This window comes from Chrysemys picta, chromosome 7 (assembly GCF_011386835.1).
Source record: "Chrysemys picta bellii isolate R12L10 chromosome 7, ASM1138683v2, whole genome shotgun sequence".
Taxonomy (NCBI): Eukaryota; Metazoa; Chordata; order Testudines; family Emydidae; genus Chrysemys; species Chrysemys picta.
In genome coordinates, this window is record NC_088797.1 from 54,212,336 (window position 1) to 54,226,558 (window position 14,223).

The 14,223-nt window shown below is 48.4% G+C and overlaps 1 protein-coding gene across 7 annotated transcripts in view; it reads right to left on the reverse strand.

Moving 5' to 3' along the window:
* LOC101945979 (uncharacterized) overlaps positions 1-14,223 on the reverse strand; it is a 59,654-nt gene that overhangs the window by 33,660 nt on the left and 11,771 nt on the right. For 4 of the 7 annotated variants that reach the window (XR_010589453.1, XR_010589454.1, XM_005285633.4 and 1 more), the window contains exon 2: positions 3,003-3,829. Coding sequence is in view for 5 of the 7 variants with exons in the window: in XM_005285633.4 (XP_005285690.1) it covers positions 3,003-3,829 (827 nt within the window). In the remaining 2 variants the exon portion in view is untranslated. Of the gene's footprint in view, positions 1-3,002; positions 3,830-12,295; positions 12,375-14,223 lie in introns of all 7 variants that reach the window. The other 3 variants (XM_042850064.2, XM_065553272.1, XM_024107993.3) reach the window with 3 other exon arrangements.

The window sequence follows — 14,223 nt, forward strand, 5'->3', positions numbered from 1 at the left end:
CTGGTCTACCTGCAGGCTAGGGAGCTGAAGCAAGCAGGCAGTCAGCCTAGAATAAGGTCGGGAGAGCTGGGCCTCTCTGCCTCAGGAAGTATCCAGCTTTGTGTCTCTGCTTTTGATTACTGTGTGTTGTTATTCTAGATTCTAAAAAATAAAGTAGTGTTACAGTGCAACTGTCTAGCAGGAGTATTTGATATTTTTATCTGACTTCTCTGCAAGTATGCCATGACATAGCTGGATCCTGTGGGTCAGTCTGTTATGAACTTCCTCAATGTTCAGGACTGTCTGGCTCATTATGGAGACAGGAGATAGCTGGAAGGTTTGAGTACAGATCTTAGAGGTCAACAGACAATATCTTTAGGAGGGTTCCAAATAAAGTGTGTTTACTATGTATGTGTACAGCACCTAAGTGGTGGGGAAAGTGCGGGTGTAGGCTAAGGCCCGGATCCATCACTACCTTTCATTTTAAATGCAGTCTGTTTATTGGAGGCCCCATTGTGCTAGGTTCTGTGCACACACATCATGAGACGATTGCCCCAAAGACCTCACAATCTAAGTTTAAAGACTAAGATTCCTGCAAATTGATTAGTGATTTAGGGTGCCCAACATGAGACACCTCCTGGGGCCAGATTTTGATAGAGTGGATGCACAGCACTTTCTGAAATCTCAGGTCCCTTTAGTGTCTCAATTTGCACCCCCCAAAAATGGAGGCACCCAGAACCACTAGTCACACTTGAAAATCTTGGCATGGGTGCTTAAAGCCAGATCTCAAAGGGATTTAGAGACCCAACCCTCACTAGAATCAATGAGAATTAGGCAAGTGGCAGGCCTTAGCACTGCTCTGGTGCTTGTCTAAGGCCATGTCTACACTATAAAATTGTCTACCTAACTTACAGCAGTAGACAGCCACTGCAGTTATTAAATCACTTGTGTGTGCACACTTTGGCTTCTTGTGTTGGCAGTGCATGTCCTCGCCAGGAACGCTTTTATCGATTGTATTGTCAATGTGAGCAGGGCCAGCTCCAGCATTTTTGCTACCCCGAGCGGCGGGGGAAAAAAAAAAAAAAAAAAAGCTCCGATCGTCGGCACTTCGGTGGCAGCTCTACCGCTGCCGCTTCATTTTTCGGCAGTGATTCGGCAGCAGAGACCGAGAGGGACCGAGGGACCCGCTGCCGAATTGCCGCCGAAGACCCGGACGTGCCTCCCCTTTGTGTTGGCCACCCCAAGCACCTGCGCTGGTGCCTGGAGCCAGCCCTGAATATGGGACATTGTGGGATGGTTCCTGAAGGCTAGTAACAAGTCAACGTACGAAATGCAGTGTCTACACTGACATTGCGTCGACCTAACTACATCAACTGTGATTCTACGCTGCTCGGGCATTACTAAATCAGCGTAGAGAGGAAGAGTTTCTCCATTGTGCATCTTTCAGCATGCTCAGTATGTTTGCAGGAGTATTGTTTGACAAGGCCACAAAGCTCCTTCCTTTTGATCACAGTACACTTTGGTCTCTCTCTCTCTCTCTCTCTCTCTCTCTCTCTCTCTCAAGAATTAATTACTTGATTATATTTTCTCATTGCTGAATCTTGAAAGCAGATGCACAAGGTAGCAAGTCAATAGTCTGTCAGCACATAAAGCAAAGCACTAGAGCAAACCCTTGCCAACAAAGAGTAGCTGCACAAAAAGTCTCCTTATTCTCAGTGACTGAAACACTTTTCTAGCTGCATTTCAGACTCAGCAGGTGCACATTCTATGCTGTGATGGAGAAGCAAATAAGTCTGTGAAACTGGCGATGCTTTCGAGGAGGGGAATGCTCTATGCCAGGGGTAGGCAACTTATGGCATGCGTGCCAAAGGCAGCATGCGAGCTGATTTTCAGTGGCACTCACACTGCCCGGGTCCTGGCCACCGGTCTGGGGGGCTCTGCATTTTGATTTAATTTTAAATGAAGCTTCTTAAACATTTTTAAAACCTTATTTACTTTACATACAACAATAGTTTAGCTATATATTATAGACTTATAGAAAGAGACCTTCTAAAAATGTTAAAATGTATTACTGGCACGCGAAACCTTAAATTAGAGTGAATAAATGAAGACTCGGAACACCACTTCTGAAAGGCTGCTGACCCCTGCTCTATGCATATGCAGCACCTTCCACCTGCTGATCTCAAAGCACTGAGGTTTCTGCTACTCTTGTGTGATATTTGCTAGTTAAAATTGGATCTTTGTCTTAAAGTGTGAATGCAAGCAGCTCTGCAGTGTTCCTCTCATGCATTTAGTCCACGTTCACTCACTATACAAAGGAGCCATTGTTTCCAGTAATAGAGATGACCAGGCCCTGAAGTTGCATTGTATTATCAAATTTCTAGGCCTGTGACCTCCACCCCATAGTATCCCAGGTGGTACTATACCATGAGATGGGCTAGCATGCTCACCACTCCACCACCCCTTCAAAATGTGTGTGTGTTTAATAGCAGCAACAACTCTACCCTTCGGTGCAAGACTCTTTGAGCCAGAGCCTCAGCTGGTGTAAATTGGGCTAGCACTATTCACTCTGTGTTGATCTTCACCAGCTGAGGCTCTGGCCCTTATGCTCATAAATTCCTCAAAAATGTCACTTCATGTAAATTACAGTCCCGTAAAATCAACTGCAATTCTCTGCAACCATAATACTTTAGAGTGGGGGTTTCCAAAGCACTCAGAGTTGGCCTAACTCTGCTCCCATTGAAGTCAATGGGATTTTTACCTGTGCAGCTTAGACTAATTTTGATCACTCTGGAATGGGTTACCTAGGGAGGTGGTGGAATCTCTTTCCTTAGAGGTTTTTAAGGTCAGGCTTGACAAAGCCCTGGCTGGGATGATTTAGTTGGGGATTGGTCCTGCTTTGAGCAGGGGGTTGGACTAGATGACCTCCTGAGGTCCCTTCCAACCCTGATATTCTATGATTCTATTATTCTAATTTGAAAATCCCAAGTGTAGCATTCCAATTTGCATGTCTGGTTTCTTACCTCACTTAATCGACAGCACTCATCCATGTACTCATCCAGGCTGTCGCTTGTGGGATATTTTTTGAGCTGATGTCCATGGAGCTGAAGTTCTTGCATCCTCCCAAAGGTCTCTTTGTAACGGTTGCTGATTGGCCTTTGCTCTTCTATGTGGGCAGCAGCTGGAGGAGTGTCTTTAATGGAAAGGTCTATCTCTTTCCTGGGTTTCTCTTCCAAATATTGTCCTTCACTTTGGCCAAAAAGTTTATTAGGACTTTCTCCCTCCTGACAGTCACTGAAATCTTCCAGGGAAGCTGTAGGGATCTGCACCACATCTGCTGCCTGGCTGTAATATTCAACTTGCTTTTCACTGTCTGAAGCACACTGGCTGGTTTCTCTGATGTCTTTACACTTTCTCATTATGACATGGTCAATTCCCGGAGAAGAAGAGATGCTGAGCACTCCAGAGTCACAAGACGAGTCTCTGGTGTGAAGCACAAAGCTCTTCTCGGAGCCTGTTGGTGTAGATGGAGAATTGGCTCCACTTGGCAATTCAACCCCAGAATCCTCTGATTCAAATTTGGAGAATCTGTGAAGCTGGCACTTGGACTCTAAGGTGCTGAGGTCAGACAGGGTGGCCACATAGTCTGGTTTTGAAGAGATGTCTCTTGTGCCCAGATTTCCCTGGCATTCTAATGGGATGTCGACTTTGGGAAGCCTGGATTCCGCTGCAAAGTCCATGGCTGCAGGTGGCTCTCCTGTCAACCCCTGGGTTTGACTCTCTTCATTGCTCAGTATCTTCATGTTGGTCAGCACTACCTTGCCCTTGGATGGTGGGTTCTTCTTGCCTGCTAAAACACAAACAAGCTGACAGTCACAAAGAATTGCAAAATTCAGTCTGCTCCATAAAGCTTCCACTGTGGGGAAGCAATGGCAAATCGTCTCCTTACTCTCTTTCAAAACAAATCAATAGTGGGCAACACTTATTTTGGAAGTTACAGCTTCAGAATGTGTCACAGCTGCTTGTTACATTCATGGCTTATGCAGGCATTAGACAAACTTCAGGTGCCTGAGGGTAAGTTCCAATAATATGTGTGTATGTGTGAGTGAGAGAGACTTTTCCCAGCAAATTCTATTATGTGCATAGAGAAAATGTCACATACCACAAATACAGGTTATTAGTATGCAGCACAAAGGCTCTCCACAGTAACGCAGTATTAAGGGCAGCACAGGTCTGTGTACCTAGAGTCTATAAGCAAGCAAGCCTCTTATAGCTCCTTCCTTAGAGGTTTTTACGGTCAAGCTTGACAAAGCCCTGGCTGGGGTGATTTAGTTGGGAATTGGTCCTGCTTTGAGCAGGGGGTTGGACTAGATGGCCTCCTGAGGTCCCTTCCAACCCTGATATTCTATGATTCTATGATTCTAGCAGTATTGTGTTTTATGGACACAATATCCTTCAGGGAGAGTCATAATTGCACATAATGTTCCCAAATGCTGAATTTTTCATGTGGGTATAGGACTTAGCTGACAGTTGTGAAAAAAACACATGTAATCAGATAACCCCTTAGTGATTATACACATGCAGATGCTGAAGAGCCCAAGTAATTTAAGCTAAGATCTGCATTACGTTGAGCCAGACAATCTAGCCAGCTTTCCATCCACCTTATAGTCCATTCATCCAAACCATACTTCTTTAACTTGCTCGCAAGAATACTGTGGGAGACCGTATCAAAAGCTTTGCTAAAGTCAAGATACTTATCTGCCTACCTCCTAGGGATATTATGAGGGTTGATTAGATAATAATTGAAGATATGCATTACAGGCTCTGTGCAAACTGCAGTGAAAGGAACAGATACCTCTCAGGTGATTCACTACCACTTTACCCCTTGCTGTCCATTTCAAATAACTAAGCAGGATACCTACATATGGGCTGTCAGTTTGTAAACCCCTGGAAGATGAGGTTAAGATTTTTCAATGTAGAGTTCCTCATTACAACACCAGCTTCAAGGCTTCTCCCTCCATTAGGCCTTGTCTACACTACAAAGTTTTGTCGACAAAAGGCAGCTTTTGCCAACAAAACAGTGAATGTGTACACACTGCAAGGTGACTTTTGGCGGCAAAAATGGCCTGTTTTGGCAACAAAATAAAAACACCCTGATGAAAGACATAAGGCTTTTTCCTCTAAATTTTTGTTGACAAGACACCACGCTTGATTTTATTGCTTTAACTGGCCTCAGGAATTGTCCCACAATGTCCATCGTGACCACTCTGGTCAGCAGTTTGAACTCCACTGCCCTGCAGCCAGGTAAACAACCATCCGCCCCTCCCCATTAGAAGCCCCGGGAATTTTTAAAATTCCATTTCCTGTTTGCTCAGCGTGGAGAAGTCTCATAGCATCTTCCCAGGTGACCATGGCAGGTTATCGCACCAAACACTGTCCTGCTTGGACTACTACGGAGCTGTTGGATCTGCTCAGTATTTGGGGAGAGGAGGCTGTGCAGTCCCAGCTGCGCTTGAGCCGTAGGTATTTTGATACCTACAGGCAGATTTCTCAAGGCTTGTATGAAAGGGGCTATGATTGGGACACGCTGCAGTGCAGAATGAAGATAAAGGAGCTGAGGCAAGTGAGAGAGGCAAACCGTCACTCCAGTGCTGCACCTAAGACCTGCCAGTTCTACAAGGAGCTGGAAGCTATCCTTGGTGGCGACGCCACCTCCACCGCCAAGAGCCCCGTGGATACTTCGGCGGGCCTGGAGGTGGTAGAAAGAGCACCTAACCCAGAAGATGAAGAATTGACAAAAAAGTGGAGTTAGATGACAATGTGGAGCTCTTGGGGGCGGTTGTCCGGTGGGGCAGGCAACCAGAAACTGTTCACCACTCCAGAGGTGTCTAGCCAGTCTCAGCAGTTGCTCTCCGGCGAGCAAGAAGCAGGAGAGGAGACGCCTGGTAAGTGGCTGTGGTTTGTGTAGAGTGGAGGTCGGTTTAGGGTATAGAAATGTAGAGGCTGGCTGTGTTTCTGTGTGCTGGACATTTCCCTGTGTAGCGAATCAGTACAGCGGAACAGGGTGTTGATGCACACCAAGGTCTCACGGGAATCCTCCAGAGAGATCTCCAGGAAAGTTTCCTAGAGGTACTCGGCAATCCTCTGCCAAAGGTTCCCTGGCAGAGCTGCTTTGTTCTTCACCCCATGGTAGGAAAATATCCCATGTAGGGACCAAAGCGCACACAGGCGAGCAGCATAGGGAGCAGGGCAGAAGCCACAAACATGTAGTAGATGTATCCTCGCTTCCCTGATTACCCTTAGCAGCAAGGCCGGCTCTAGCTTTTTTGCTGCCCCTAGCAGCAAAAAAAAGCACCGCCCCCGAGCCCCCCCCGCCGAGCGCCGCGCCACCCCCGCGCCGAGGGCCGGAGCCCGCCCCCCCCCGCGCCGAGCGCGCCGCCGGAGCCCGCCCCCACCTCCTGCCGAGCGCCGCCAGAACCCCCCTCCAGCGCCGTGCCGCACCTCCACCAAGCGCCGCGTGCCGGAACCCCCCCGCCGAGCCCCGCGCTGCCCCCCCCGCCGAGCAACGCGCCGCCAGAGCCCGCCCCCTGCCGAGCGCCGCCGGAACCCCCCTCCAGCGCTGCGCCCGCGCCGCCCCCTCGCCGAGCCCCGCGCAACCAGAGCCCGCCCTCCCAGCGCCTCCCCCCGCGGAATGCCGTGCCGCGCTCCCCCTGCCTCCCCTTGCCAGGTGCCGCCCCAAGCATGTGCTTGGGTGTCTGGAGCCGGCCCTGCTTAGCAGTGAGATGTCTGCTAGAATGACCCCCACCTGTGGAAAAGTGTGGGAGAATTTTAGATTTTTTTCACTAGTCAGCTGAACCACAACCCTTTCAGAGCGCTCTTTTCCCCATGTGGAACGCCCCCTTGCCCTGCCCCCGCCACCATGCTTTGGATGTTCGCAGAGATATGTGCCTGCCAAGGGTCAGTGACAAAGTGATTTTTATATTGCAAAAGGTTTATTTTACTGAAATGTTTGAATCCTGTGTGTGAATTTAACAATCCCACTTCTGTGCATCATCCCCAGTGCTTCGGCAGATGTGGCCTTCAGGAACACCCCACACAGACCAGCCGAGCGTCTCCACTAGATAAGAAAGCTCCCAAGACAGAGCAAGGAAGACATGTTCTGGGAGGTACTGCACTTCTCCAATGCAGAGAAAAGGGAACGCAAGGAGTGGTGGGAAGCCGAAAGGCAGAACAGAAAAGAAAATCAGGAGTTTAAGAATGCTACTGAGCAGATGATTAAAGTAATGGAGGAGCAAACGCAGATGCTGAAGTCCTTAATAATGCTGCAGACTGAGCAGATCCATGCCCAGCCTCCCCTGCAGCACATTCAGAACCATGGGCGGCGGGTATTGTAGTCAAGGGGAGGCTTTGCCTCCCCAAACAACCTACCGTGGCCCCACCCCCATGCCAGCATGCCTCCTGCAGGGACTTGGGGCTGCCAGGGCGGCTGGTGCTGGGCAGTGCTGCCGGCCCAGCACTCCGAGACTGGCTGCCTGAGCACTGGGGCTGGGGGTGCAGTGGCCACACTGCCCGGGGGCTGTGGGCATTGAGGCTGCGGTGCATCAGGGCTGGGGCCTTGCCCCCTGCCCCCGGCCATCTGGCGCTGGAGCTGAGGGGCAAGACAAATTAGAGGATTGGGCTGAAAAAAACCTGATGAGGTTCAACAAGGACAAGTGCAGAGTCCTGCACTTAGGACGGAAGAATCCCATGCACTGCTACAGACTAGGGACCGAATGGCTAGGTAGCAGTTCTGCAGAAAAGGACCTAGGGGTCACAGTGGACGAGAAGCTGGATATGAGTCAACAGTGTGCTCTTGTTGCCAAGAAGGCTAACGGCATTTTGGGCTGTATAAGTAGGGGCATTGCCAGCAGATCGAGGAACGTGATCGTTCCCCTTTATTCGACATTGGTGAGGCCTCATCTGGAATACTGTGTCCAGTTTTGGGCCCCACACTACAAGAAGGATGTGGAAAAATTGGAAAGAGTCCAGCGGAGGGCAACAAAAATGATTAGGGGTCTAGAGCACATGACTTATGAGGAGAGGCTGAGGGAACTGGGATTGTTTAGTCTGCAGAAGAGAAGAATGAGGGGGGATTTGATAGCAGCCTTCAACTACCTGAAGGGGGGTTCCAAAGAGGATGGAGCTCGGCTGTTCTCAGTGGTGGCAGATGACAGAACAAGGAGCAATGGTCTCAAGTTGCAGTGGGGGAGGTCCAGGTTGGATATCAGGAAAAACTATTTCACTAGGAGGGTGGTGAAACACTGGAATGCGTTACCTAGGGAGGTGGTGGAGTCTCCTTCCTTGGAGGTTTTTAAGGCCCGGCTTGACAAAGCCCTGGCTGGGATGATTTAGCTGGGAATTGGTCCTGCTTTGAGCAGGGGGTTGGACTAGATGACCTCTTGAGGTCCCTTCCAACTCTGATATTCTATGATTCTATGATTCTATGCGGTGATTTGGGCTCCTGCGCGGGGGGGGGGGGGAGAATAAGGGGAGTGGTGGGGCCTCAGGCACAAGGGGAGTGAGCGAGGGTTAGCCTCTCCAGGCGGCTAGGTTACCAGGTTCAGAATTCTTTACCATGCCGCCCCCCAACTCCACCCGCACAGTCCTTTCCACTTTCTGGGAATTCTCAGTTTCCCCTTCAGTCCACCCCCTTGGGACAACTTTCAAAATAATAACTGGACCTACACACAGCTCTGAAAGTTGGCCCTTCCTGGTACCTCTTTACCTACCAAGCGTCTGTATGTGTGTTGTTTCTTGTGCAATAAAAGCAAAGTTTTTGAATGGTAACTCATCTTTATTTGTTTCCTAGAAATTCAGATAGCAGGCACTACCAATACATAAACAGGCAGTTTAATCATTTGCTTACTGGAATGTAAGGCCCCAAATGTCACCATTACTTCTTAGGAAAACTACATGTAATATAACATTGCAGCACCAATCACAGAGATATACATTACTGGTTCTCATTTTCAAATTGGTGTCTAAAAGCCTCCCTGATTCAAATTGCCCCCTTCTGGGCTCCTCTGATAGCCCTGGTATCTGGCTGCTCAAAATCAGCAGCGAAGATGTCCACCCCTGAGCAAACTTTTCACCCTTAGCTTCACAAAGATTATGCAATATAACACACACAACTATGACCATGGGATTATTATCCTCATTAAGGTCTAACCTGCCATAAAGGCATCACCAGTGTGCCTTTAATCTGCCAAAGGCACATTCCACTGTCATCTGGCACCTACTCAGCCTGTTGTTGAACCGCTCCTTACTGCTGTCCAGGTTTCCCGTGTACGGTTTCATGAGCCACGGCTGTAAGGGGTACACAGGGTCTCCCAGGATCACTATGGGCATTTCAACATCCCCTACTGAAATCTTCTGGTTTGGAAAGAAAGTCCCTGCTTGTAGCTTTCTATACAGGCCAGTGTTATTGAAGATGTGTGCGTCATGCACCTTCCTGGACCACCCCGCGTTGATGTTAGTAAAACACCCATGGGTCAGCCACAAGGTCCTGCAACACCCTGGAGAAGTGCCCCTTCCTATTGATGTACTCAGTCACAAGGTGATCTGGTGCCAAAATTGGAATATGTGTGCCATCTATCACCCCTCCACAGTTAGGGAAACCCATTTCTGCAAAGCCGTCCACTATTTCATGCACATTTCCCAGAGTCACAGTCCTTCATGGCAGGATGTGATTAATTGCCCCTCACACTTGCATTAACACAGCCCCAGTGGTCTACTTCCCAACTCCAAATTGATTTGCGACCGACCAGTAGCAGTCTGGAGTTGCCAGCTTCCACACAGCAATCACCACGTGTTTCTACACCATCTCTCATTCTGGTGTCCTTGCATCACAGTGCTGGGGCGAGCTCCACACACAGTTCCAGGAAGATGGCTTTCCACATCTGAAAGTTCTGTAGCTACTGCTCATCATCCCACACCTGCATGTGGATACGATCCCGCCATTCTGTGCTTGTTTCCCAAGCCCAGAAGCAATGGTCCTCCCTATGCATCTGCTCTGTGAATGCCAAAAGCAATCTAAGGTTGCTCCTATCCAGATCACACACAATGTCAGGCACCTGGGAGTCTTCTTCAGTTAGGAACTTCGCGATTAACTGCACTGCCATCCGTGATGTCTTCATGACAGTTAACAGAGCATAGGAGAGCAGGGTGGGATCCAACCCTTCACACAGAGAAGGGCCATTGAAAATTGCCGTGAAAGAAAGCCAGAAGCCCATGGAGTGCTGGGACAGAAAGCAATGCAGCATGGGACATTGAGCCTGGTTCCAAGATGCACCACGAACCACTCCGCCTTCCCACAACACCTAACGACAGAAGGTGTTGAGCAGGACTGTGGGATAGGTACCCATAGTGCATTGCTCACACTGTCGATGATAGTGCCCCAACTGTGGACGTGCTCTGCTGACAGAGGGAGCAAGTGTGAACATGACATTCTGTTTTTTATTATGCCAATTTTTATGTGTCAACATCACTTTTGTCGACAAAACTTGGTAGAGTAGACAAGGCCTTAGTCTACTTTTCCAAGCACATTTTTCCTTCTTAAACAATAACCAGTGACAGTAGGGGCACAGCCAAACCAAAGTGCATGGGGTGTACTCTGAGCAAAGGAACAAATGATATTCCTACACGTGTAAGCAGGCAACCACTATCAAGCTGTTTTCTTTGTTTCTTCAAACGAAAGGGGAAATGACTCCTGGGCTTGAACTGAACCCCCCCCCGGTCCGCTGTCACCAAGGCACTCAGAATCCACATGCAAATCCAACTCTTGCAAATGGCCTCCAGCTTTATACTGGGCCAAGCCAGAACCCACATTGAAATCCACAAACTTGGGAGTGTTCATAAACCAGATCCAAAGTGTGCACCTTCAGTCTGTCTCTAGAGGAAAAAAAATAAAGGCCAAATTCTGCTCCCAGTTACACCAGTGCAACCCCAGTGAAGCTAATGGGGTGCCACTAAGGGAGGTGAGAGCAATATTTGGCCCCTGATGCAAAAAATCTGAGGTTATCTCACAAACTATAAAATCCCACCACTACTTTTAAATGTCTGGATAGAGTAGACATCTGTGTAGGGCTGAGGTCACCACATTAGAATCCATACACTTCAGCTTGATTTGGGCCCTTCTTCTTTGGGACTCCATTATTTTTACACCTGTTCGTCCTTAAATGTTGCCATCCTATATATGTAGAAATGATAGTACCTGAATCTCACAGATCTGAGTGTACAGCACTCCACTTTGTACAGGTGTGCATTCGGCCCTGGTGAAAGGTACCCGATGGGCAGTCTGATAAGTACCAAAGCAGTGGTGGCAGCACACTAGTGGGTAGGCAACTGGTGTGCTGTGATCTGTGTTCATAATGATCTCCCTGGTGCCTTGTGCACATCCCACCTGTTTGCTGTGTCCACCCACTGTCTCTCGTTACATTGCATGTAAGTGCTTTGGGACAGGGACCAGCTTTGCAGGTGTTACCGTAATACAACTAATAAATAGCACTAATAATCACAGCCCTAGAGTGACGCGCTCATCTTAGCTACAGAGCAAGTACAGCATTGCCAGCTTCCCACACGCTGTCCTACTGTATGCCTCATGCCTTTCTCGGAGGCACCAACCCTAGGAGTGAGGGGCTGCTTCAGTCCTCGGCCATTATGCTGATGCTGCCATCAAAGGCACATCCTGTGATGTGGCTGTTGCCTACTAGGAGCTGAGCTAAGACCCCTTATCTCCATCTATCACATCCAGTAGCACCCCCCAGCAGCTCCTGATCCCATCCCCAGCAGAAGCCCCCAGGCGGGGGAAGCCCCAGCGCCCCCACCCTTCCAGGCAGAAGCTATGGGGTGGCAGGGGAAGCCCCCATGCCCAACCCCATTTCCCAGGAGAAACACAGGGCAGGAGAAGCCCCAGGCCCCAACCCTGGTCCCCCGCAGAAGGGGGGAGGGCTGGCGGGGGAAGCCCCAACACCGGGACCCCGCTGCAGCCCTGGGACTGGAGGAGCTCTCACTTCCCGCTATGCCCCAGATCAAGGCGCAGGGACAGAGCTTCTCCAGTCTTGGGACCGCAGTGTGGGGGTGAGAAAGGAGCAAAAGGGGTTGTGGGGTTGGGATAGAGGGACGCTGGGTGGAACAGGGGCAGGCCCCAGGGAAGGGGCAGTGGGTGGGGCCACAGGCAGAAAGGTGCCCCCCACGTGCTCTGGCCCAGGACCCCAGGAAACCTTAATCTGCTTCTGATCACATCCCAGGTACCACAGAAAATAAATAACAATCATACCTAGCTTCCCCATCAGCAGATCTTAAAGCGCTTCACAGAAGAGCTCAGTATCAGAATCTCCATTTTACAAATAGGGACCCTGCAATGCCAAGAGAAAAAGTGACCCAGCAAACTGATGACAGAGCTAGGACTAGAACTCAGGTCTCCTGAGTCCTCATCCAGGGTGCTCTTCACTAGGCCACACTGCCTCACTTGTGTACAGTTGTCTGCAGATGGTGAGGATGTTAAGTCAGTAGTGACTTAGATTAAAGTGGATGAACTAGAGGTGAAAGCCTCCATTTCCCATTCCCATTCCTCTAAGCCATCCATTTCCCTTTCCTTTTAAACACACTTTATCCTTAGCTTCTTGTTCCCTGTCATGTGTTAGGTTTTCTTTAATTTCTCTGTCAGGATTTGGCACAGGTGGCATTTCCCTTCATTAAAAGCCCTTTCATCAGAAAAAAGTGGAATTCCCCCCTGCCCCCAAACAATGAGATCTGCATTTCCTAGAATTTTTTTTAAAAGGGTCATTTCCTTTCTGAAACAAAAGGCATTTTTTGCCTCTGACTGCCTTCGCTGTATGTGCTGAGAAAGGGAGCAGGTTTGAGAACCACGGTCCTAATAATGGTGTTTACTGCCACAGTGCATTTTAACCACATAGTGTAGTATGTTTGCAGGATGCAAATTACAGATTCATAATTGTGAATATTTACACAAGAAACCTGAGTCTGAGAATTATGCTCTCCAGTCACAAAACCGAGATGGTGTCCAGTCAAATTAGCTCAAACTTCAAATTCGGAATAAATCATTTTGAGAAGATGGTGATTGATTTGCGGACCAGAGGTGAAGGATGAAATTCACTAAATGATTAATTCAGAGTGAATTTCAGATGAAATTCAGAGTGTTACAAGTTGGTCTCTCAGCAAAGATAACAAAGCACTTTGGGGCAAAAGATGATCTCTGAACTGCCAATATCATTTCTTGTAGGTCCAGGGACATAATGATGTTGCTTGGTTCACAACAGAGCCACACTTGGGGGACAGTGTTAAACGCAGTGTAAAGTGGACATTGATAAATTAGAGGGGGAAATTGGGATTTCCCTACATGCCCCTGAATTTCCTCAACAGCCTCCAAGGGGTCAACTAGCTACATTTACAGTGTTGCCAATTTAGTCATTGATTGGAAATTTGAATTGAAATTGAAACATTAATCCGCACTTTAAAAGCATCTGCAGTATATGATAAAATACTTGTACTTGAAAAAGCATAACAGGTTTGAAAAGTATGAACAAAGACTAGCTTCCTCACACAGCAGTTGTTTTTTATGACAATGTTGGTGCATTTGTTTTGGTGATGTTGGCCAACCTAATAATTTCAAATTATAATTTGTAAGCAAGGTCTGAATGAGCTCTTCCCTGACAGCAAGTAATGAGCTGGGGGGAGGAGGGAAGGCTTCAGGACCAGACTGTATTTAGATGAACATACCTACTCTGCCTTCGTATACAGCAGACAGAGATGTGCTCCCCAAGAGATCAGTTTTAGCTGGTGTTGGGTTACAAATCACTTTAGTACTGAATGCAGGGGTAATGAAATGTTGTTACTGTATGAGTAAAGGGCAGCAGAACTGTACTTAGCCTATCCTGGTTGAGAGGGTCACATTTGGTGCTTAATTTGTGGCAAGTCTGAGCCCTGGCACATCTAGGCTTGGTGTTCATAGCCCCAAGACCTCTGGGCTTGCCACATCAGTTATGAAAGTAAAAAACTTTCTTGAGCCCTGACACCTCTTTCATTACAAATTAAGCATTGGTCATGCTTGACTGAACTGCACTCACTATGCAAGGGTTTTGGAGAGAGGATGGGGACAGGTGGTTTTTTTGGTGGTGTGGGCTCTGCCTAAGAATCACAGGCACTATTTGACCTGCCCCCCTCCCTTGTTTAAAGATAGAGATG